The following is a 25844-nucleotide window of genomic DNA, read 5'->3' as shown; positions in this document are numbered from 1 at the left end:
AAGTAATATCATTAATAAAATTTTAAGATGATAAATGACGGTTGCCTTGTGTTCTGTATTTGTGTAATGTGGTAAATGACAGCAGAATTAGACTATTGAAAGCATAGCACATTTTTAGTATAGTGCTGTATAGTATAGGACACATCATCACTAATGTCAAAGTAGCATTAATATATTTAATACACAAAAGCTTAAATAGCAATACAAGTTCCTAATATGGGCGTTACACAGACAACAGATCAACTAAACAAGAGATTCCGAGTTTGTTTTCTGCAGTGCCTCCGTTTTGTAGATGAGAATATTTTCAAACACCCACTCCCCCAACACACATGTACATGTCTTATGCTTCCAGACTCCAATATCATTTATTTTAAATATTAGGTAGCACTGCTGTCACACAGCTCCAGGATCCTGGAGGTTGTGAGTTTGAGTCCTGCTCGGGGTGACTCTCTGTAAGGAGTTTGGTGTGTTCTCCCTGTGTTCGCGTGGGTTTTCTCCGGGTGCTCCGGTTTCCTCCCACAGTCCAAAAACACATGTCGGTAGGTGGATTGTCGAATCTGTGTCTGTGTTGCCCTGTGAAGGACTGGTGCCCCCTCCAGGGTGTATTCCCGCCTTGCGCCCAATGATTCCAGGTAGGCTCTGGACCCAAAGCGACCCTGAACCGGATAAGCGGTTACAGATAATGAATGAATGAATAAATATTGAAATACTAAGTATTGAATACAAAACTGCAACTTCTTATTGAACAAAACAAAATAAAGTCACAAATCACCTTTACAGTGGAATCATTACAAATGGCATGCATTATGCATCTCATTCAGAGTCCTATATTCCAAGTCAAACTACTCATATTAAAAGTCACTTTCACAAAAGGCTCAAATAATGGGTACATGTTTACTGGCAAACTTTTGCTAACACCTAAAATACTGTGCAAAGGTTTTAGGCACCCTATTTCTTTGAGTACAAATTCTGTTATAGATATTTATTTTATGAATTCTGCATTATTGAGTCAGTAGAAAAACATTTTAGATTCACTTTAGCAATAATAATAAGGTTAGAAAAACATAATTTTATGTCTGTAAAGAAAGCATCTTATTAAAAAAGAGGTTATGTTCAATAATAATAATAATAAAAAAAAACATAATTAAGGCTCCTGAGTTTTTGCATGAAAAAAGAAGTGTGACAATCCAAACTCATAAAAGAACTGTGGCTGATTCAGTAAAATTAGCATCTAACTTATTTATTAAACTATCTATATAAAATGTATATACTGACTTTCTTTCATTTATTAATGTTTACTGCACATTGTTTTGTTAATTCCATTATTTTTTTTAAAGTCATCTTTACTTTCCAACATTTTTTACATGTGCCTAAAACTTTTGCACAGTAGATTTCTTTGCTACATGAACAGCTTCTACTGTGGAAGGATATATATATATACTATATATATATATATATAGTAGATGTTAAGAACATTAGCTGAGTAGTTACAGAAATTTGGCGTTTGTTTATGAATTGCACACCCCACTCCAACTCATCCTCAGAGTCATTAAATGGAGCTACATCACCACATCCACTGCTACACAGCCCAGTGTTTGGGGGCTTTACACCCTTCTCTCTGACTCTTGACATTGAATATAGGGCCCCTAAACTTAGCTGCCCCAATGTGTCCCATTTTGTATAATGCTTTTAAGGAAGTGGTACATGCTTTGTATTTAAAGAATACAGTTTATTATCAAAGTATTTCTGCTGTAAATGTTCAGCATTTGTTTTTAATCCTCTAAGCATTAAGTTAAATTATTGGATTTTGGTTTTGCACAGACTTTTAGCCCCTGCTGACTGCACAGAGTGTCCAGACTTTGAACCCTTCAGCTGCAAGGACCAGAGAGATCAGGACGTCTGCCATTATCCGACATGAAACTATTCCATCTGCTTTCCCTGATACTGAGCTTTTGCTACTGCCACACAGCTTCAGGTAATACACATGTATCTATGTATGAGTATAAACTTGTCAGAAAATTAGAGAAGTTGGGAGTTTATGTTTTTATATTTAAGTGATTCCTTCAAAAATAACTGTGTGTGTCAGTGTACTTCTGGTCATTCACATGTGTATACAGAGTCTGGCATTACACAACTGTGCGCAAAATCTGGGCATCCTTGGTCAAAATATGTCAAATATTTGTTCATTTTTCAGAGAAAAAAAAAACACATATCCTCTACACCAAACATAGCCTGCAACTTTTAATACATACAGTTTCTGTGCTGAATTTAAGATATGGGGAAAAAGCATAAATTGTGGCATTTGTAAAAGTTCCACATTCATTTAAAGTATTTTAAAGCAGAGACCTGAACCTGAGTTTTCTGCTTAGAAAGTAATGATTTTATCATAGGTGTAACTTGAAGGGTGCTGGGGACAAGAATGCAGACTGCATGATATATGCAATTCTGCTGCTGGTCAAATCCACCATTCGATCTCTGAAAACAAAAGACACTAGGACAGAATGGAAGAGGTGTGTGAACATTTTTAAGGCTGCTTGAGGGAAGTTTATCAGTGTTAAATACAAGAAAAATAAGCAGTATTCATTCACTATGCAGTAGTGCTTATCCAGTTCAAGGTGGGTCCCGGAGCTTACCCGGAATCACTGGGTGCAGGACAGGAACACACCCTGGGGTGGGGGTGGGGGCGCGCCAGTCCTCTGCAGGGCAACACACTCAAACATTTACAGCTACGGACACTTTTGAGTGGCCAGTCCACTTACCGGCCTGTGTTTTCGGACCGTGAGAGGAAACCGGAGCACCCGGAGGAAACCCACATTGAGAACACACCTCACAGACAGCCACCCAGAGTGGGGCACGAACCCACAACCCCAGATCCCTGGAGCTGTGTGACAGCGAAACTACCTGTTGCGCCACAGTGCCGCCCTTGAATAAGCAGTATCCTTTTAAATATATTTGTAGTACAACTGTTTTCTATTTATTCAAATCTAATTTGTTTAATTCCAAGAAACGTTAGTTGTGCCTTGCTTATTATATCAGCATCATGACAATAAGTATAAACAGTATAAAACACTGCCAGCAGCTGCACTTTCCAAACAGTGCATAATGTCTAACAAAAAATTAGCCATTTGGAATCATAAATGCCTATAAACCTTTATACCTCGTAGTGCATTATTGTGCTTGAGTCAGATAATATCATCCCACTGTTATATAAAATACTTTCATAGTACTATCAAAATTTGTTGGGACATAGACAGTTCAGGAATTGGTGGAGACGTGTCAATGGTTATTACTGCAAAGTATTTATGTAAAAGAAAATGAATGTGTGTGGAAAAAATTATATAAGGATCCTATAGAGGATGTATCAACTTATTTTAACTTAGACAATCAGGGCGTTCAAACTTAAAGAAAAAAAAAAAGAACTAACTTTACATGCTACTTGTAGTGTTTGTAAAGAGGGAGGAAGCCCATGGGATCCTCAGCCGAATCAAGCGAGCGAATTCCGGCTGGTTTGAGGAGCTGAAGATTGGTGACCTGGAGAGAGAATGCTTAGAGGAGAAATGCTCTTATGAGGAGGCCAGAGAAGTGTTTGAACACACTGAAGTCACGGTCAGTATTATGAATAAGAGACACTACTCCAAGAAAATATGTCATTGGGATATTACTGGTTAAATGACATAATGTACTGACATTTTTTAATGTCTTAATGATATTTAAATGAATATATTTTAATTATATCACTGTAAATAAACAGTGACTGCACATGTCATATAACCAGGGGTGCATCTATCTTTTGCATATGACTATAGTCAGAGCTCTTCAAATGAAGCAAATATGGCCCATTTGCCCAATATCAGGAAATCCGAGAAGGAGCCTGTATATATGCATTATGAAAAACTGCTATTAGAATCTGAAGTTATATTTTTTCCAATCATTTTTTTCCCACAACAGAATGAATTTTGGAAAGGCTACAGTGGTAAGATTTAGTCCCTGACACTTCACTGCATTATTTACTATATGTCCTTATTCAATTTTGAGATTTTGCTTGTTAATTTGTTTTTGTATTTGCACAGCTACAAAACCCTGTCAATCACACCCATGCCAAAATAACGGTAAATGTACAGAGTGGAAGGAGTCCTATGCATGTCTGTGTCTACCTGGATTCAGTGGACGTAACTGTGAGCGCGGTAAGATCATGAATTAGAATACATTCTGCAAGTCTATTAGCACAGGATATCACAACCTTCTCTATGTGGCCAGAGGTTTGTGGACACCTGTACATCCATCATTTCTTCTGAACCCAAGAATATTTAGGGGGAATCTGTTCCTCCTGACCATTCTCTTGACAAACCTTGAAACATTAGATGGTGGGAAATATTCTGAGAGGATCTAACAGCATTCAGCAACAAGAACATTAGTAAGGTTCAGATGTTTTAGTTATACTTTTTACAAAGGTAGTGGATGGTGATCCAACACTGTAGACAACACAATGCTGCAGGACTTATACCCCTCTAGCTAATGTTTTGCTTTGTAATCTTGATTTGAGCAGGGATGCCAACTGAATTCAGGGATTGCATACTTCGAATGACACATTTATAGGTTGATTATGTGATAGGAGTGCGATTATGTTGTCACATTTCCAAGACTCCATTGTATGTGGCCGACGAATGCATCCAGAATAGATTAAATTTAAGCAGAATAGCTCAACCTTAAGATTAGGAATATTTCTTTAAAATGTTTGTGTTGACCAGTGTCAATACTACACTATGTTCACTGAGGAGAGCTTAGACACAAATGCAAGACCAGGATGCAAAGTGTTACACATGAGTATGTATTTATTAACAGAATTACATGACCCTCCACCGTTGTTTGTAATTCTGTGTCTAGCTGAGAACATTGTCAGGAAAAAATCTATAGAGGGTGTAAATGTGTTTGTGAGTGTGATAGCAAATGAAAAATCAACTGGTGTAACTCAGTACATAATCTATTCAGACAAGGCAAATAGTGTATATGTGATTAGATATCACAACAAACAAGAAAAACAATATGCATAAACAACTACAACTGAAACCTTTCCCATTTTCTTTTACTCTGGCCATGTTTTTCCATTTAAATTGTCTTTCTCGTGTACGTGTATCAGAGAGTTTGTTCAAATCTTCACTACACACAGCTCACTGGGAATTGTAATTCTCGGCTCGTCCCGTCCCGGGAGAACGTTAACTTTCTGTAAAAAACCCCAATGCAGGATGCAGCACTTTGCTTAGTAATGATGTACTTCAAGCATATTAATCTCGAAATAAATAATGATATAAATACAAAACAGTATTTAAACCTTAAATTTGTATATTAGCGCTCTTAGACACAATGCTAATCCGGATGAAGACACTTATAGGCCAGCTAGCAACAAGCTAACAACTGAACTGAATAATTCTTCAATATATATACTGCACATATCTCTTATTATATGGGCTTTTTTCTCTTTCACTTGCTTGTAAGCATTTTAAATGTCTTTCAACATGAACATTTCCAGATAAACCTTTCTTTAGCTGTTTATAGCTAAACTATCACAACTCACCAGTTTTCCTTCACAAAATAACCGATTCTCAAAAACACTCAAAAGAATAGGGCAACATCTTATTAGACCGTCTGGACAGTTTCACCGCTTTCTAAACAGAAAGGATCCTAATAAAAGCAGACTCAACACAAGCTACTGAGACATCACAGTGAGAGAGAGAGAGAGATCAACTTTAATATTACATGTGCTTTAGAGAATGGCTCAGAAATAGGGTGCTGAGTTGAACAGGGGTTACATGTGATACGTTTTCTTATCGTTACAAGTTTTATTAAATGTAAAAAGTATATGCATAATGTAAAAAATGAGGGAAAAAAATAATTACAGTGAATATAACACAGTAACTGCCACTAGAAGCCAAAATAATATTAAATGAAATATCCAGCAAAAATGTCACCAAAAATTAAGCCAACTCTACCATGCGGATTTGAGCTTGGTGGTCGATTAATCACAACCTCTCCTGTTCACAGTGGCAGTAATTGTCTGCTCTGCTGAACTGCCAGTGACAGTCTGTCGATTTTATGCCTCAAACAGCCAATCAGAATTAAGCAAAGGGGAAAAAAACGTTTTTGGTTGGTGCAACTGTCTTTGTGTTTGGGTGGGCAGAGAGGACATTTGGGTGGGCAGGGGTCTTCAAACTACAGACCGGGGGCCACACACAACCCGCTGCTTTCATTTGACCAGCCCTTTTAACTACAGCAGCAAAGCATGTTGCCTGACCAAGGACACAGATTTGGGTAGAGACTAAACCAAACCAGCCCTTTTGAAGATTCAATATCTGTGCTTGTCAGAGAGAAGTTTTCCCGGTGCGTTTACAAGCGCGTACCGTAAAATGCACTGTAGATGCGCAAGCGAAACGAACTGCCATCCCGTACTCCAAAGTGAATTTACATTTTTGAAATATTACTTTAGTCTCGAAATATAAACAACTTTATCTTCAAAATATTTATGACATGGTGTATATATAGTTTATCTCTGGATGTTTCCTTCTTTGGCTGCAGTCCGGCCCCCTGTGAGTTGGCCCTTGGATTAAGAAGTTTGAGGACCCCTGTCACTGGGCATGATGACTTTAGACTCATATGCAGCTGCTACAGAATGCCTCATTTGATGTTGAATTAACTAACTATAAAATGTGTCTACAAATGTGTTAACACCTAGTATGATGTGGTAAATTATATATCTCCTAGTCTCTTGATGTCTTTTATTCCAGTAATTAAAGATATTCCAGACTCCTGTGTCCACAACAATGGGAGATGTGAGCACTTTTGTACGGACGATAAGGAGCAACGCAACTGTTCATGTGTAGAGGGCTATTTTCTTGGGAAAGATGAACAAAGCTGCCTTACCCATGGTGAGAGAGATTTACAATTAACAAGCCTTTTATATCAAGCTTTCAATTTCTAGGCCCAGTCTCTATTTCCATGGCTAAGTTAAGAATATTGAAAAAACAGGTAAAATATAAAATGCAGCTTTGACTATATTAGGATTTCAATTTATTTATTTACATTTTTTGTTTGTTTGTTTTTCTGCACAAATGATTGCTTTGCAAAAAATTATTATAATCTGATTAATTTATTAGTGGGCGGCACGGTGGTGCAGCAGGTAGTGTCGCAGTCACACAGCTCCAGGGACCTGGAGGTTGTGGGTTCGATTCCCGCTCCGGGTGACTGTCTGTGAGGAGTTGGTGTGTTCTCCCCGTGTCCGCGTGGGTTTCCTCCGGGTGCTCCGGTTTCCTCCCACAGTCCAAAAACACACATTGGTAAGTGGATTGGCGACTCAAAACTGTCCGTAGGTGTGAGTGTGTGTGTGAGTGAATGTGTGTGTGTCTGTGTTGCCCTGTGAAGGACTGGCACCCCCTCCAGGGTGTATTCCTGCCTCGCGCCCAATGATTCCAGGTAGGCTCTGGACCCACCGTGACCCTGAATTGGATAAGCGGTTACAGATAATGAATGAATGAATAATTTATTAGTTTTTCTTCGTATTAAGTGATCGACAGGAATATATTTAGGGGTCAGTGTATTCCTGGCCTGATTTTGTCATTTTTTCATGGTGCACATAGAGTCCAGTGGGAGGGGGTGCCTATAAATAACACTATACATGTTAAGAAAGGTTACATTTTTAAAAATGAAATGTAACTGTTTCTAAGCAGAAATCTTATTTATTTATATTTGTTACACTTATATAGCACATTTATATATACCCAAGGATGCTTTACAATCAACACTGCTCAGAACGCCATTCCATTCAACATTTAACACTCGGCAGCCAAATGCGCACAGCGTTCTCTCAACCAGGAACGACCGTCCACATGGACGACTGCATCGGGCACTAGGGTTTCACCCAGGAAACCAATCCATGTCTGGGCTCACACACATTCACTCACACATACAGACATTCATTCACATACATATTCATTCACTCACACCAGGACAGTTATTACAGAAGCCAATTAACCTAACCTCTAAATTTTTGGACTGTGGGAGGAAACCAAAGACCCCGGAGGAAACCCACGCAGACACAGGGAAAAATAGGGAAACTCCACCCAGATAGGACTTGAACCTATCTGGGAGGCAAACATGCTAACCACCAAGCCACCATGCCGCCTTTTGTATCTGTAGGATCTGTTGTTTAGAATTTTTTCGAGTTAGAGTTAATTTTAATATATCAGCTGCCATATTCATTACATCAACATTTAACAGACCAACAAAAATCATCCAAAAATACTTGGAAAAAATATCTTTACATTAACTTACATTCAAAATAAAGAATATATTTCTGTATAGTTATTATTTTGGACAAGGTTGTGAGCCTTAAGTTGAAATGAGCACTTCTTATAGAGTGGGTGTCATGTAGGTGACTTACCATGTTGACCTTACTTAACCTCTCTTCTTTAGAGACATTTCCCTGTGGTAAAGTGCCACTTCTTTGGAATAACACCACTCCAAAGAAGGATGTGGAAGATGACCCAAGGGCACGAATCGTTGGAGGGGCTGAATGTCCTAGAGGTCACTGTCCCTGGCAGGTAGAATTTAAGTGCAATAATAATAATACATAAATATCATTACGGTCAAATTAAACATTACTGATCAATGCAAGTAACTTGATAATGAAACGTGTTTGCTTCTCAGGTTTTGCTGAAATATGGAGAGAAAGGGTTCTGCGGGGGTGCGATTATTAAAACAAAATGGATAATCACAGCATCTCACTGTTTGGAAAAGCTCAATGTGAAGTTTTTGAAGATTGTTGCAGGTATGTAATACTGAATTTATTTGGATATGTTTTCTAAAATAATTGCACAATAACTAATTTCTACACATATTACACAAATTTTTTAAGACCATATATACAAACCACATTTCCAGAAAAAAAAAATGGGACATTCTGTAAAATGCAATCAATGATTTTTCAATTCTCTTGAACTATCATTTAATAGAGGAATTTACAAAGAAAAGATTTTCAGTGTTTTCACTTGTTCAAAGTCAAATTTGATGCCTGGAATGCACTCCAAAATAAGAAGCTGTTATGCTACATAGATATATGATACGATATTATGAAAACCATAACAAAATATAATGTCAATATATATATATATCTTTATATAACTGTAATCATCAAACTGTATGTCTAAGAAATAGCCATGTCCCAGTCCCGATCCTGACTTGAGTCTTGATATATTGAGTATCAACCGATACCAAGTCCCAATCTGATACTTAGATTTTCCTAGATAGTATGGTTACATAGTGCACACTTCAAGTAAACTCAGCCCAGTGTATGTGCTAGACCCTGAATATCTCGCATTAAGAAACAAACTGCCTGCATCCAAAATGCTGCTTTTTTTTATAACAATGTAAACAAATGTTGTCTCCACAAAAAGTTTATATAAATTATTTAATATTATATAAAATTATCTAATGTGATTTTTATGTATAAAAATTTACTTTGATTCTAAAAAGTCAGTTTTATTGTCATCATAGATGCGTTGAGGGAAAAATTAAATGTAATTTTGGTGCAAAAATATGATTTTTAGTCCAGTTTCTCTCAGCACCGCCACAAAACAAGCAAAACCCCTGTAGGCGGGACTGTGATACCATTGGCTGCAGTACTAAATGATGGACAGCTAAGTCTGGCTGCTGATTGGTTAAATAAAAATGACGACCAATGAAAAGCGCGGTCTATGTTTAGAGCCGTGGAGTATCTGCCCCTCCTTCTGGCTGAGGGAGAGCAGCGTGTCTTAAGCAAGTCATGGTCTAAAACAGCGCTCTTTTTTGGAATTAACGCTTCGCCACTGGTTTCACTTTTGCCCACTGTTGACTTGCTTACAGTTATAAGAGAGGTAGAACTGAGTGCGCGTGATAAATGTGCCGAGAACTGCTCCTGCGGCATACACGAACAACAACGGGACTGCGTAGTGTGTATGCGAGAAAAACTGAGCTGAACGGGTCATTTGTGCACGTCACAATATCGCGATATGGGAAAAGTCCAAAAAAAAAAAAAAAACATCCTGGTATTTTCAAGAACGATTTTATATCAACGACAGATTTTAGGGCCACTGCATTGCATCCAATAATTCTGAGAATATGGTCAGAATAATTTGTTGCACATATAATGGGGAAGACACAGCTACAGTGTAATTGAGGAATGCAGTGTATTGCTGAAGTCATAATATGGAACAGGAATAAATACTCAGCCCTGTGCCACATAAGGATCAGATTATGATTAGTATTTAAACCCTGAATCGGTTGTGTAAGAACCCGTATATTTAGAAGAGAGCATGTTGTGTCACAGGATGCAATTAACAATCACGAAAATTACTGAACTATAGTGGGTGGAACTCCTGCGTGCCCACAAGGCTCTCTCATGTTACAGCTCATGGACTCTGCACTGATGGGGTTAGTCGTCATGTCGTGTGGATGCGTTTAATAAATATTCTGTTCACTTCACTGACTGCTTCTTTCACAACTCACTCTAAGGGGCACAGACTGAGAGTCTGTCTGTCTATATATTAAAAGGATGAAGCCATACAATTCTATGCGGAACCACTAACATATTTTCTCAGCTGAAGCTCATTTCAGATGGTCCAAAAGACATGAGGATTGTGTGGCCAAAGGTTTCCATGTTTCAAATGATTCTCATGAAAGATGAAGGTTGTGCTTTCTGTGCTAATGACAAATGTTATCAGCAATAGGTCAAAAAGCCAACATCTCTCGTGGTATGTCAGAAGTCTTCATTGACGTGGAGGCAAACACTGGGTTTTTAGAGAGATAGAGGCTGCCACAAAAACAATGTCTTTTCTGGGAAGTCCATGGTTATATTTTAGCAAGACAATGCCAGGCTTCATTTTATACATGATACGACAACATGGCTTTGTAGACACACTGTGTGTATAGCTGGCCTGCTGCTGTCCAGAACTATCTTCTAAGGCACATCATGAAGAGGAGTATTAAGCAACAGGCTGTTGAATAGCTGATATCCTATATGAGAATTGGCAGAAATTCCACATACAAAACTTTTACAGTTAGTATCCTCAGTTCCCAAAAGATACAAAGGTGTAACTAAAAGGAAAAGTGATGTAACACAGTGGTAAACCTGACCCCAATTTTTTTGGCATATGTTGCAGGCATCAAATTCTAAATGTATATATATTTACAAGCTAAAAGATGTTCAGTGAAAACATTGGAAATCTTTTCATTGTGCTCTTGTCAGATAAATAAAGCTACAGAGTAATGAACAAATCAGTTTCAGATTCAGCTTATTTGGAAATAGGATTTTTTTTAATGTGATTAGGTTGTCTGCAGATTTGTATAAGATGACGTCAATGTCTCTCTGTAACTGGAGTATTCATAATAGTTTACTCTGTCTGACTCAGGTGAGCACGACATAGATGTGAATGAGGGTTCAGAACAGACCATAGACGTGCAGGAGATAATCATGCACCCCAAGTATGTCTCAGCTACCTCAGACAACGACATCGCCCTTCTGCGCCTGCGCAAGCCCATCATCTACAGCACATATGCAGTTCCTGTGTGCCTTCCTCTCAGGGATCTGGCAGAGCGAGAGCTCTGGGCTGTCAATCTGCACACTGTCAGTGGCTGGGGGCGGCGCAGTGAGGGCGGGCCAACTTCACGTATACTCAGAAAACTTGATGTACCACGCATCCGCACACAGGACTGTGTTCATCAGAGTAACGTCTCGCTAACAGCCAACATGTTCTGCGCTGGCTACTTTGAGGGTAAACAGGACTCCTGCAAAGGGGACAGTGGTGGACCCTTAGTAACACATTACAGGAACACTACATTCCTCCTGGGAATTGTAAGCTGGGGAAAAGGATGCGCCCGCCCTGGACACTACGGCATTTATACACGTGTGTCTAATTACCTGGAGTGGATCCACAAGTACATCTCACCACCCAGTGTCAATTAAACAATGGCAGTATAGACGAAATCTGTGAAACACAGGGAAGTCAAGTTAGTTATCACACTAATAAAGATATAATAGATATAATAAAGATATAAATATTTAATACAATGCTTGGCCAAAACAGAAACCTAGCCACTCAGCTCTGTAATACCTTCACTCTGAAATTAAAGTCAATCCTAAAGTGCATCTGTTTGGATTTGTTCATCTATTTGGGACCTATATTCATGTATAAGATACACTATTTCAACCATTATTTAATATTTTCACTTTGTCTAAACATAAACATACAGCATTTCAAACAATTAGGGCAAATGCAGACAGCCAGGGTTTCTTACATCATAAACCTAAGAAATCTATCCCAGCACCATGTTTTGTGGAGTACAGTTGCATTAAGAGATTAAGTTTTCTTCTTGAAAACAACGTCTACTGATTTAATATTGAAGAGGGATGAGTTTTTAGAAGTGTAATGAATTAAATTATTCCAAAATATTTATGTTTATGTCATGTTTAGTTCATAAGATGGGGAAATGCTACAACATTGTATTTCAAATTAAGGTTGAAATTCCATAGTTACAAATGATATATGTTATTTATCTTTTTTCATATTGTAATGTACATGGATGAGGAAAAATGCAGCCAGTTACTCAAATAATTGAAAGTAAAAAAAAAATCTTTAAAATCTGGGTAAATCACCAGAATAATGTTCTAATGCTGTTAGCATTGTTAGCTAGCTCACAACATTTTTAAAATATTGCCCTGAAAATCTAACCTTGCCCTTCGGTGCTATCAGCAAATAAATGTGTAAACAACCCTAGAATGTTCCTACCAGCAAAACTCAGTTGTATTTACAGAAGAACTGAACTGAACAATTTATTTTCAACATCATACCACATACCTAGTCACTGTTTTACCGCCTTTAAACGTCTTTATCAACACAGGCTTAGTTTGGGAGATACGGTGTTTCAGAGCCCCCTCAGTGCTGTTTGCTCTGAGGGTCGAAGTGTGAGAAAGTGAACCACCACACGGTAACATTTATCAGTGTGAGACTCGCAGCTCCAGCATGAGGAAACCCGCTCTCCTCGCGTTACTGGTGTGTTTTTGTCACCAAGCCTCCGGGGAAGGTAAAATACGTTTCCTTTGTGCATTTTTTTCGGTTTCTTTGCTGTTGCCTGTACGTTTCCCGCCTTATTTCTCTGTGGTCCAGTGTTCGTGCCGAGGGCGGATGCCAGCGAGGTGCTGCACCGTGGGAGGCGCGCGAACGCCGGCTTCATGGAGGAGCTGAAGGCGGGGAATCTGGAGCGGGAGTGTGTAGAGGAGATCTGTAATTATGAGGAGGCCAGAGAAGTGTTCGAGGACGAATCAAAAACGGTCAGTTAACTGACATAGCATAGAATCTGTTCAGCTCCCCACCTAGGAAACCATACCATGCCACACCAAGAAAACCCTGTCAGCAGTCTGTCTCAAACTCTTTGGTGACATCAACATACAGGTCTGTAGGGCAAATCAAGAATGTTTGGTATAAGCGTCAGAGCAGACTTGTGCAATCAGCAGCTTCTAGGTGCTTGGTTGTACTTGAGTTAATTCGATAATCTTCAGCTGCTCAATTCAGATTACAGATACAATGCTTCTCAGTGAAAAGTTCAGTTTATAAACACACACTTCCATATTCACAGATTAAAGCACCTGATTCTCAAAGTGTCTGCATCGTTGTCAGCCTTTCCAAAGGCCCCAGTAAGGTCAATTGAATGAGAGTGAGAAAACATTTGAAGGAGAAAATGAGAAATGAGCTCGACTATGAATGCATGACTCAGGACAAGGCTAAAATCCTTACGCTGTATTAGCTTACCGCTGTAATATTTCATATTGGCTAGGGATATGAGTGTGTGCCAAATGCTGTAAATGCAGTAAGTGTTGAAAATATGTGGATAATACTATTTTTCTTCTTTTAAAACACTTAAAACCCCAGAACATTTCTCCACACACAATTTAAGTAAGTGACAGAACTTTTAATTAAATACATAAACAATGGCACTAAGTGTCACTGATGAAAAGCACAGCAGCACGACCATGTGGAGGAGTCGCTAAATATGGGTGAAAAATAGGGCCAAAAAGCCATTTCCTATATACAGTGTATACATGAAATTGACTTGTTGGTCTGAAACATGGAAGTTTTTGCTGTTTTTATCAATTTATTGGCAGAATGAAATAATGAAATACACTTAGATGCTAACATCTTTGAATGGTGTGGTAACTCATTTGTTTGTTTCTCACAGAAACAGTTCTGGATGACCTACCATGGTAAGTTGTTATTTATCGTTTTAATAATTTAATTAATTGTAATATTTTAAGGGCTGTTTTACTTTGTTATAGATGTGTTGTGTCAGAATATTAGGTATTAAGTTCAGAGGCGCTACTACGATGCCATCGTTGGGTGAGCATATGGGTTATTTTAGTGACGTAAGTAGTTCAATTTGTCCACTCGGGCGTCAGAGCACAGCTGGGCGGACAATGACCACAACATTTTTTTGTTTCAGTTCATTTGTTTTGTTTCGCCTACACGTCTAAACCTGTTTTACTTTGGGCATGATTGTATTTTTGCACCAGCTCGGGAGCCCTGCTTGACCAACCCATGCAAGAACAATGGGACTTGCATATATTTGGCAGATTCATATATCTGCCAATGCTTGGAAGGCTTTGAGGGCAAATACTGTCAAGAAGGTATCTGTTACTTTTCTTATTTTTACATCCATGTTTGTCTCTGTTTTTTTAAATGAGCAGTATAATATTTTTTATATTGTAGATGTTATGCCACAAAAACACCATTCTGTCTTTTAGCATATGAGGATACTCTGAAGTGCCTGTATCTGAATGGTGGCTGTGAGCATTTCTGTGATGGTTCAGGACCCAGACTGAAGTGTTCATGTGCCTTGGGATACTCTCTTGGAGGGGATGGAAAGTCCTGCATTGCTCAAGGTGCTGAAGCTCTTCTAGAAGTTTAGCGTCAGAATAAATTAAAGCTATGGAACACTAAATTAACTTTACTCCTCATGTAAAAACAATATTTTATATCTTGATGACATCTTGAGATTTATTGTATCTGTAAGGTTTGCTCTTAACTATTAGAGAGTTTTCTTTGTAGTTAAGTATCCATGTGGGAAGGCTCCTCTTCAAATTAATCAGACCATTTTGCCACGAGCTGTCAGTGGAAACCAATGCCCTAAAGGTCACTGCCCCTGGCAGGTAATGTCTACATGTTCAAAGACACATTCACTCTTTTATTTATTAAACTAAAATCAGAGGCAAAGTAGTACTGTTACTGCTAGACTGTACTTGGAATATTAATTTTTATATTCATGTAAAGCCTTTTTAGAGAAAAAGCACATTTCAAACAACTGTTCAAACTATGTTTTTGCAGGTCCTTTTGGATTACAAAGCAGAAAGTCTGTGTGGTGGGGTTTTAGTAGACCCCAGCTGGGTCATCACAGCTGCTCACTGTGTAAAAGAAAGAGATATAAAACACCTAAAAGTTATAACAGGTAGTTCACATATGTTGACATATTTTGACATATTCAGTTTTTTGTATTCAGTGGTAAATAATACTTCATCCTCTAGTGTTGGGAGCATGTCAGCAAGCAGATAATTTGAGCATATTTGTACATGATGTGGGTCCCTTCTTGTGAAGAATATGCTGAATAAATGTGATATTAGTAAAAATAGGAGCTAACCAATAAGGCGTAAGCCAAATTCGGACCGGATTAGTTTTACATGGGGAGCTGGGGTAACATCCTTTTACCAAAAACTTTTGTAATGTTTTTGACGAGTCGCACTAGATAAGAAATCTTGGTGAAAATAACAGTGACAGGAGTGACTTCTCAATTCACACACTGTCATCACACCATGGATCATACACATCAAAGCTACTGGTTTTTAGACTTTCACTACTGTTTTGAGAACAGCCCTCCCACCAAAAATATCCTTCAATGAACATTTAGAAGAGATATTGGGTGAGAAACTTGCAAAAAAAAAGTACTAACCTTTCACTTCACTGAGCTTACCCTCGTATGTGAATTACATCACTAAATGTCCACTCCAGCTTCTCCATTATTGTGAAATCCTATAGACACTCCTTTACCCCGGGGATATGACGGAATATTCCTCCACATGTCAAGTAGGTAAAAGGCTCAGAAATCATTTCTGAAACAGGGCCCACAATCTGGAAAAATTACTTAAATTGTCTGTTTGGACGAGATTGAAACTCCTGAGATACTTCAGTATAAATTACTTTACTCAATGTCCTCAGGTAAAAAAAATAATCACATCTGAATATGTACAATGTGAACGCCATCATAATATCTGTCCTCTGTACCTTTCTTTCACTAGGTGAACATAATCTTGACATAGAGGAAGGTTCAGAGCAAGCTTTTCCTGTAACTCACTTGATTGTCCATGAGAGCTACGACCCAGTGACACTGGACAGTGATCTGGCTCTGTTGCGGCTAAGTGAGCCAGCTGCGTTTACAGACTACACTATTCCCATCTGTCTGCCAACTCCCCAATTCTCTGAGATGGAGCTGGCTGCTATCCGCTTCCATACAGTCAGTGGATGGGGCAAGAACACTGAAGGGGGAAATTTCTGCAGGTCTCAGGGTGCTAAAGGGCCAATATCCCCCATCCTACGAAAGCTCGCTGTGCCTCTTCAGCCTAAGTCTATCTGCTCTCTTAAAAGTGGGGTTAATATTACTGACAACATGCTTTGTGCTGGTTATTTTGAGGGTAAGCAAGAGGCTTGTCGAGGTGATGATGGCAGCCCCCTTGTCACACAGTATGGAGACACCTCCTTCTTGACAGGCATAGTGTCCTGGGGTAAAGGCTGTGACCATCCAGGTTTCTATGGCATATACACCAAGGTTTCCAACTTTCTGGACTGGATTCAGAAGATCATGGCCACCCCAGTCGCTCAGCTGGACTCAATCAGTATTACAGCAAATGCTTCTGTCTCAGCAGTGCCTCCTCTTGAGCAGACCATTAAGAACTGACGGTAGATATAGGAAGAAGAACTAAGCAAAGTGAGACAACTGTTAGTAGCTGCATTAGTAGTTCAGATTATGACCAGGCTCTAAAACAACAATCCTGGCCTAATAAAAGTGTGTTAAATGCATGCAAATGCGTGGTCATTCTTCACGATGGCTATATTTAGAGTTAGGAAGTCAGTTATATTGTGGTACCAACCAAAGTACTGCAGTTGTATTGAATATCAAAAAACGCTGACATTCAGTACTGTTCGCTTATTAAATAAAAATATTAAATCAGCCACCACTGTTTCAAGAGCATTTTTTGAGTTACTTTAGCCTAGGGGTCTTTGGTTCCTGCCTTGGAAGGCCGGTTTCCAGCACAGTTTGTTGACTGACCCCCTCAACACCTAATTGATTTAATCATTTAAGTACTAGGTTCTACACTCTACTATACTAATCTACACTATAGCTGCGTTCCAAAGTCTAGGCTGAGGCTGAGCTTGGCTGCATTTCTCGACCACTAAGCCTTAGAAGGCTGTTCCAATGCAAAGGGCCCTTTGTGTACCACCTAGGAATGCAACCTACATTTGGAGCAATTTCAAGGACACAACTCGCATGTCCTTCATGCCGCTCAGTTACCCACTGTTCTCTGCACACGTACAGCATGAAGGAGAAAATAAACATGCCAATAAAAACAATTTCAGAGGTTTCAGGATCAAAGTTCATTTAACTTAAAGGTTAAATAACTGATTAATTAAAATATTTATCTCCATACCATTTTTAATCAAAAAGATTATTGGCATATTAGAGTACCATATTAACATAATTTATTTAGTAGTGTTTAATGTTGAAGTGTTTTAGTGTTTAAGTTTAAAGTATGAGTGTTTAAGCAGATACAAATTGACTGTAGGTCGCAAATGTGTCAGTTTTAATATTTTATTTTATTATCTTGCAGGATAATATTCATAAGCAAATACAATCTATTTTAGTTCTTTGAGGCAGATAACACATTTCCAATGATGTCATGACACAGCCTCCTTAGATGTTTTCATTTGTGTGACTAAGAAGGAGTCTTCAAAGGGAGGGTAAGTCCCCGCTGTGCCGCAGCCTAGGCTTTGGAATGCAGCTTATATGTCCAAACATTTCCCAGCACTTCCAATGAGTAAATACATCTATAAAACGCACTCATTTCTTACATGTGTTTTAATACACATGCTCAACTCAATCTCCCTAGAACATAACTGACAAAATGGGACACTCCTTAGCACACTATCTAAAATAATTGATTTGTGATTCTGATAGATAACTGATAATCTGACATAACACTCGTGGCAATCAGTGCCATCAAATCTTCACTGTAATTTTCCTATTTGCAGTAGAAAGCCCTCCTAGATATTTTACAGATATTTTTCAGGCATGTAGATTTGCATTTGAGCAGTCAGTCCTTTGACGGAAGAAGGAGAACAGTGGTTACACAGCGTAAATATTAGCTCACAGGCCCAAGAGCAGCTGAGTTCGCTCCTCTCCTTTAAAAAAAAAGTTTGTTTTGCCTGTACTGGTCTCAGGAAACCTGAGATTACTTCTAGATATTTTATAATACAGTTTCTGCAAATATATAGTAAAGATTTCTTAAGTTACATGAACACTTTAAGATGATTCAGTTCTTCTACTTTACTTACAGTATAAGATTATTGGTTGTGTGGTCATTCAGCATGGCATTCAGCTACCAGAACATTAGTGAGATTAAATGATAATGGACGCTGAGTTCTGAGACCCATTTCTTCACAAAGAAGCTGATGCTTCATCACACCAAATGACCTCATAATCGTAAACCCCCCAACCCCCCGGTTGAGGCTTGGCATGGAACCTGGTGAATTTAAGCTGATGTTCAGTTTTAATCAGCATGTATCTTACACATATTAAAGGCTTACGGTAATATTCATATCTATCTTTATTTGATATTCAAGCAAAATCATTTGTGAGCATTCTGTTACTTGGTATCTTTACTTGGTAGCTGTATTTGGCAGCATCTAAACTTGAGGTATCTTTCGGATCCTAGCCTATACAAACTAGGTAAGTATATTTTATGAGTAAAGAGTGAAGCACATTCACCGCTGATTTTATTTCATATTTTTCTAAGGGGAACAAAACTGGATGTCCACATTGGAAAAGCTGTTTCCACAATTGGTGAACTTTTAAATAGATTGTTATAAAGATGTAAGAAGAGATGTAAGATGTATTGTTATAAAACTGGAGGAAGTAAAGCTTTTGATAATGTGTCTTTTCAACTAGTAAAAATGTTCTGTCCTGATAACAATTTCATATGTGCTTACATTTAAAATGCTTTCAGTTTCAATTTTTTCCCCAGTCTGTTGCCTCTGACTGATTTAATATTATTCTCTCTCTCTCTCTCTCTCTCTCTCTCTCTCTCTCTCTCTCTCTCTCTCTCTCTATCTATCTCTCTCTCGCTCTCCCCCCTCCCATTTACCACACAGGTCATTGACTCCTGTGCTTCTTCTTCCAGAAATCCAGAACTCACTGCTCTGTTACAGAGACGTGCCTCACGATAAATAATTTTGCCATGTTTTGGCTCTTGGAGACATTTGTTTGTCTACTTCTTGTGCACAGTGCCACTTCTGAAGGTAAGTACCCTTGTAATCTGAAATCTTCTGGTTTGTCTTAGCGAAGTTGAGCTCTCAGTGTTGATTAAGCCGATGGTGCAGTTTGTGAAGACCGAAGTCTGGTTTGTGTTTAGTAATTGGAAACTAGAAAACTGGCATTATGCTGTTGTTGGTAACAGACATGACTTCCAGATAAGTAAAGATCTACATGTTTTGTTTATATATTTGAATTGATATAATGTCTATAATGGGAGATCCAGATACTGTTACTGATGATAAGCTGTGCTACTCCTGCCTTGCTCTAGTTTTCCTTCAGAACAAAGATGCCAGCCAGGTCTTCACACGGAACAGACGAGCAAATAGCTTTTTGGAGGAGCTGAAAAAGGGCGACATGGAGCGAGAGTGTGTAGAGGAGCGGTGCAGCTATGAGGAGGCCCGAGAGATCTTTGAAAATAAGGAAAAAACAGTATGTTCAGGTTCTTCTTGCCTCTTATGTTTCCATCACATTTTGGCATTTTAACACATTGAATTAACTTTAAAAACACATGAAGAAGCAGCTTCCAAGTGGCATGGCAGTCCATTTGTTGAGCATCTCATCGGGAGATCGCCATTTCCATCACCGATTATTTGAGCTCAGGAGTATAAGCTAGCACAATTGGGTTTGCTGTTTTTGGATGACTAGAATGGGTTTCTTCTCCCTCATTAATTAGCGTCATGTTATTTTTCATAACAGATCCAGGCAGTTGGTTCTCTCCTCCAAGTGCGTTAGACTGTCCAGTAACCTTGTGCTAGCAGCATCCAAAAAAGTGGCTAATGGTCTCTGCCCATTTTGTGTGTATTTGTGCACAAACGTATGGATACTGACAGAACCGAGCAGTACCACTGAAAACATGGAAGGAATGTAGCTGATTGTTCAAGTGAAACATGTCCACTGGTAAAATAAGTGAAACGTGTTCCCAGTCCTTGTTACCTAGTATTTAAGGGCTTCACAGACATTTATTTTGTAGTAACAGTACATTATCATTACCTCCTCAACCTTTGCGGTTTGTTGTCAACAGAAACATTTGACTCTACACTGTCCTCTATTGGATTTATTAACATTCATGTCAACATGAAGGAGGTATTGAAGTATGTCGCCCGTGACGGTCACAATGTTTAAAACTGACTTATTCATTTGAATGAGCCTTAAGAGAAAACGTGCTATTCTAACACTACAAACCAGTAGCATTGTGTGATTTGGAATATATTGGGTAAAAAAAGGTAATTTGGTATAAGTAATTTCAGTAATTTATATTCAAGATTAAAAAGTGACTTTAAGTGAATACCAAATTCACTTTCAAGGATGTGCAGATATCCTGGCAATTAAAAATGTCACATCTTGGGTGATTGCCCGCACTACAAGTTTTAAATGTTGACCCATTATCTTGTTCCTTGTTTATTTTACTTTAACTGTTACTGTCCTCTTCTATCCCTTAGGATGCATTCTGGAATGTGTACATTGGTAAGCAAAAGTTATCAATGGCAAAGATGTATTTAAAGTGGTATTTAATTTTGACTTCTGTTTGGGATTGAATCAGTGTAATCAGCCTTCATTTCAAGATTTCTCTGGACACAGGAGCCAGGAACAGCAATAAAATGTTTCTCTCCAATGTCATTTAAGATGGAGACGCATGCGTATCACACCCGTGTCTCAATAATGGTGTTTGCAAAGATGGAATTGGAAAATATATTTGCTACTGCCCTGAAATGTTTCAGGGCTACAACTGTGAGATTGGTAAGACTGGCCCTCACTCTCTACTTATACAGTATACACAGAGATGAGTTTTTTCATTTTGAATTGTTGGTTACAGCTATACCGCTGCTGTGCGAAGACAAGAATGGGGCATGTGAACACTACTGCACAGTGGAGCGCAATAGTGCAGTGTGTTCATGTGTCAAAGGCTATAAACTGGCTGGTGATGGCAAGTCCTGCAAATCAGATGGTAAGAGAATGACAGATTGGTCAAGAAACAAGGTCTCGGTATCTGGCTGGTTACTCATTTAGGGATTAAGCAGAGCAGCTATGTTTTTCTTTTAGTGTAGAGTCTACCTCCTGATATTTTAGTGAACATCAGCTCCTCAGAGTAACACTAGGTAGTATTTTTACAGCTTCAAAACACCTGGCTTACAATATCAAGGATATTTCAAGGAAATGCTTTTGTCTACATGAGGTCTGACAACAATTATTATGATTTTATGTATTGATCCATTTGGTGATTGCTCCCTTCATTCCATCAATACACATCTCCCACTTTTATTTTATTTTATTATATTTCATATTATGTCCATGTGTGTATTAACTTATCTTAATTTATAATATTTAATTATATATTCTTTTTGACTTGGCCCTTTTATTATTCCAACTGAGGAGGATGTGGTGTGTTGGTGGATGGGTGGGTACTTTAAGGGGTCTCAACATTCAGTTGTATTAATGTCATTCTTGTTTTTCTGATTTGTTTTGTTGCTACAAATAAAAGGAAAAAAAAGTTTCAGCACTGCAGAAACTGAACTATGTATCTTTTGAAGGAGAGTAGGAATATAACTTTCGGAAGAGGGTGTGTGATTCAATAGTTCGGACTCATTCGGACCATACAAAAGAACCTTTTCTGGTTTAATTAGAGGGAGCTTTATGTATTTAATCTCTTGTTTTCCCTCATAGATCTGTTCAGATGCGGACAGATACATCCCAAGAAGACCCGAAGTATTCTCATACATCCTATATTGGAGAACATCAATGAAACAGATGATAGCACTGGCCACACCAAAGGCATGAACACAACTACCAAAAATGCAGTAAATTCCACCACATTGAAGACAACTTCCACCACATTGAAGACAAATTCCACTCAGTCTGATCCAGACACTTTATTTGGATTTGATGATGAAGATGTAATCAATCCTGTACAAGAAGAACCAGTGATTCCAGAAGTTTCTGGAGACACAAGGATTGTAAATGGTGAAGACTGTTTTCCTGGAGACTGCCCATGGCAGGTACACACATAATCCTACTTTTTTTTTTTAATCGAAACAGAGGATGCAGCTCCCCTGCTCCACAGAGCAGTGCTGGGGCTTTATAGACCTCTTGCCATCACTTGTCATTGAGCATAGTGACCTTAAGCCCTCCTTTAGACCTTAAGTTTTTTTAATGGATATTATAAAAGTTGTGCATGTACAATTGAAAATTTGTGTCCTCGATAATTGTAGCTGAATTTACTGTATGGTTTGTCTGCAAATTGTACAGTGTATGTGAATTTTTTTTTCTTTTTAAGAATTTTAATCAATTTTAGTCTGTAGAATACAACTGCTACAGTATATGGACATGTATGTAATGTCTTCTAGGTATGTTTATAATAGGAATTGCTGTTAAAAATATTGCTCACAGACAATGTGTTACAAATATTTGACTGTCCTTAGGCACTGCTGGTGAATGAGGATAAAATTGGCTTTTGTGGAGGGACCATCCTAAATGAGTACTTCATTCTGTCTGCAGCACATTGCATGAACCAATCTCGCTCCATCACAGTTATACTTGGTATTTTCTGTGTTTGTGTGTGTGTGTGTGTGTCTGTCTGTGTCTGTGTGTATGGGGGGTTGTTATTTTGGGAGTAATGTCTAAATGAAATGATTGGCACTTGATTAAAAAATTACTTTTTGCAGTCACTTTTTATGGAATAGAAAACCATTTTGAGAGCCCTCAAATGATTCAACTCTCTAAGACTGACCCTATCATTGGGAGATTGCAAGCTTGATTCCTAAATGCCTCAACCATCCAAGGCTGGGAGCCCAAGGGAGTGTAATAGGCCTCATTATTTATGGTGACCCTCCTTCTCCCCATCAGATACTACTGTGCTAGACAAAGTGGGCATCTGTTAGCTAACAGAAACAACTAGACTTTTCCACTGCATGGAACCTATATTCGGCTTGGTTCTACTCTACTCGGCTCATTTTTTAATTATTTTTTTTTGTTTTGTTTTGCTTTCCGATTGTGCCAGTTCCTGAAAGCAGGTACTTTTTTTAGCATCTGCTTGCTTGTGGTTCCAATCAAACCAAGTAGGGACTAAATGTGAAGTGTAAACTTTGGAGATCGCTGACTGACCACTTGTCAATCATAAAACTTGTCAATTATGAAGAAATGCAGACCTCCAGCACAAACTAGCCATTGGTAAAACTACAAGGAACTTGTAGAGATCACAAGGACCAAGTACCAAGGACCAAAAATGGAGAAGGGTAGAGTACGTACCAGGCAGTGGAAAAGCACCATTAGGAGCTATCCAATGTCATTATGTAGCAACAGTTCACATTTGAAGTTTCTAAAGTCACAAGTCACAGGACACATTTGTACATGAATATCCTAGCAAGCATCTATCTTTTAGACTATGCCCAGAACCTTTCCAGAAAATCACCATATTAGATTAAGGGCAAGTTTTTCCAGTGGGGAGGTGGTCATGTAGCATATCAAAGGAATGAAAGTGTGTCCTGCAACTTTTAAAGTCAAAGCAGAGCATCATTTAGCAGTGTTTATTAGTTACAGTATAAGATCATATGAGTAAGTGATCTATTTTTTTCATATGTTTCCAAAAGGTGAATTTGACACTCTGACCAGAGAAGGCCGTGAGATGACGCATGCAGTCGATCAGGTTCTGGTCCACGTGAGCTACGTCCCTGAAACCTACCACAATGACATTGCTCTCATCAAGCTGGTGAAGCCCATCAAATTCACCGAGTACATCATCCCTGCTTGCCTGCCAGAACGTGACTTTGCAGAGCGTGTGCTAATGCAGCAGCCGGACGGCATGGTCAGTGGCTTTGGACGCATCTACGAGGGTGGCCCGCAGTCCACCATCTTGCAGAAGCTGACCGTGCCTTTTGTTGACCGTGCCACTTGTATGGAGTCTACAAAATTCAAGATCTCCAACCGCATGTTCTGCGCTGGTTACGACAGAGAGACAAAGGATGCCTGCCAGGGAGACAGTGGAGGGCCTCACGTCACCAAGTACAAGAACACCTGGTTTGTGACTGGTGTGGTCAGCTGGGGTGAAGGCTGTGCTCGCAGGGGAAAGTTCGGTGTCTACACGCAGGTGTCCAAATACATCAAGTGGATCGAATCAGTCATGGACAAGGTCATGCCTAAAAAGGGAGCTCTTAGCAAGGCTAGGGAAAAGAGGCAGGTCTTGGGGTACACACCTGTGATACGAATGTGAAGGAAGATTGACTCATAAACTGAGAAACATAGAAGATAAATGTAAACAACTTCATAACAAATGAATAAAAATTCTATACTGATTGACACAAATATAATTGGCTTTTGTCCTTGTGTCAAGCCAACTTATTGAAGCCCTAAGCCTATTATAGGCCTCTGTTATAAATGTTATTATGCATATGGTTTTGAATGCTACTATACGTGTACAGGGTGAGTCAAAATTCACAGGACATCCTTTTATCTGAATACTTCAGCAAATAATGGGTGAGGGGGCCTATGTTTTAGGCTATATCTTGAAAGCAGCCATATTGGATCAAGGGCAAGTTTTTCCAATGGGAAGGTGGTCATGTAGCATGTTCAAAGAAATAAAAGGGTGTCTTGCGACTTTTGACTCACCCTGTGTAACCATATATCTGCATGAATTAATGAATGTGGTTATGAAAGTGAGGAGCTGAAATATAGACCCATTTATGGGCATTTAGGGGTTATGGGACTTTGTAAGTATATTTTATTAATACATTTTTGTTGTCATCCAATGGTTCTTCTGAAGTGTATTATAGGTCATTTTCCCCCTTCACTGCAGTAACACCCTCTACTCTTATGGAAAGGCTGTAGACCAGGATTTGATTGCAATCTATTTTTGAAAAGAAATGAGTGTGGCTGGTTGATGTCTGATGAGTAGTTCTGTATCAAATACCATTTCAGCTCATTCCAAAGGTTTTAGATTCTCACTATGGAAAATGCAGGGCCAGCAAAGGGGAAGTACCATTCTGTTTGAATGCTTGGATTTGGTTATGGTTCAGCTCCTCTTGTGCAGCTCCTCCTGAGTGTTTCATTCTATCGCTATTACTTTCTATGGTTATTATACAAGCTGTTTGTGCACAATTGAACATCTATGTCCTCAGTGGTTACACCTAACCTCTAATTCATTAATTAGAAGGTTTACCTACAAACTTCAAAGCGTAGTGTGCCATATCTTGGCCTTC

The 25844-nt window shown here is 38.8% G+C and overlaps 3 protein-coding genes and 1 long non-coding RNA gene across 5 annotated transcripts; 3 read left to right on the top strand and 1 right to left on the bottom strand.

Annotated features, from left to right (window-relative positions):
- The first annotated feature begins 1871 nt into the window (after positions 1–1871).
- f7 (coagulation factor VII) lies at positions 1872–12271 on the top strand. The gene is made up of 8 exons (XM_066660153.1): positions 1872–1975; positions 3443–3606; positions 3949–3973; positions 4071–4184; positions 6780–6920; positions 8464–8591; positions 8698–8818; positions 11436–12271. Exons 1-8 carry the CDS (start codon positions 1915–1917, stop codon positions 11987–11989), a joined length of 1308 nt encoding a protein of 435 aa, XP_066516250.1. The 5' UTR covers positions 1872–1914; the 3' UTR covers positions 11990–12271.
- LOC136686402 (uncharacterized) lies at positions 11395–13023 on the bottom strand. Its single transcript, XR_010800315.1, has 3 exons — positions 12882–13023; positions 11945–12011; positions 11395–11811 (listed from the first exon to the last, which is right to left on the bottom strand). It is a non-coding gene; the product is annotated as an uncharacterized lncRNA (long non-coding RNA).
- f7i (coagulation factor VIIi) lies at positions 12968–17292 on the top strand. Of its 2 annotated transcripts, XM_066660151.1 has the most exons (8): positions 12968–13107; positions 13191–13354; positions 14260–14284; positions 14591–14704; positions 14822–14959; positions 15126–15226; positions 15402–15522; positions 16367–17292. In XM_066660151.1, the coding sequence occupies exons 1-8, from the start codon at positions 13047–13049 to the stop codon at positions 17020–17022; spliced, it is 1380 nt and encodes a 459-aa protein (XP_066516248.1). In that variant the 5' UTR covers positions 12968–13046; the 3' UTR covers positions 17023–17292. The 2 variants fall into 2 exon arrangements, with proteins under 2 accessions (XP_066516248.1, XP_066516249.1); XM_066660152.1 differs by lacking the exons at positions 12968–13107; positions 13191–13354 and adding an exon at positions 13378–13475.
- A 2201-nt stretch (positions 17293–19493) lies between these two features.
- Positions 19494–24967, top strand: f10 (coagulation factor X). Its single transcript, XM_066659966.1, has 8 exons — positions 19494–19640; positions 19925–20085; positions 21096–21120; positions 21280–21393; positions 21470–21601; positions 22318–22649; positions 23073–23190; positions 24240–24967. Exons 1-8 carry the CDS (start codon positions 19580–19582, stop codon positions 24857–24859), a joined length of 1563 nt encoding a protein of 520 aa, XP_066516063.1. The 5' UTR covers positions 19494–19579; the 3' UTR covers positions 24860–24967.
- Positions 24968–25844: the final 877 nt, after the last annotated feature.

This window comes from Hoplias malabaricus, chromosome 2 (genome assembly GCF_029633855.1).
Source record: "Hoplias malabaricus isolate fHopMal1 chromosome 2, fHopMal1.hap1, whole genome shotgun sequence".
Classification (NCBI taxonomy): domain Eukaryota; kingdom Metazoa; phylum Chordata; class Actinopteri; order Characiformes; family Erythrinidae; genus Hoplias; species Hoplias malabaricus.
Note: the sequence above shows the minus strand (reverse complement) of the source record. Positions and strands in the feature narration are given on the sequence as shown.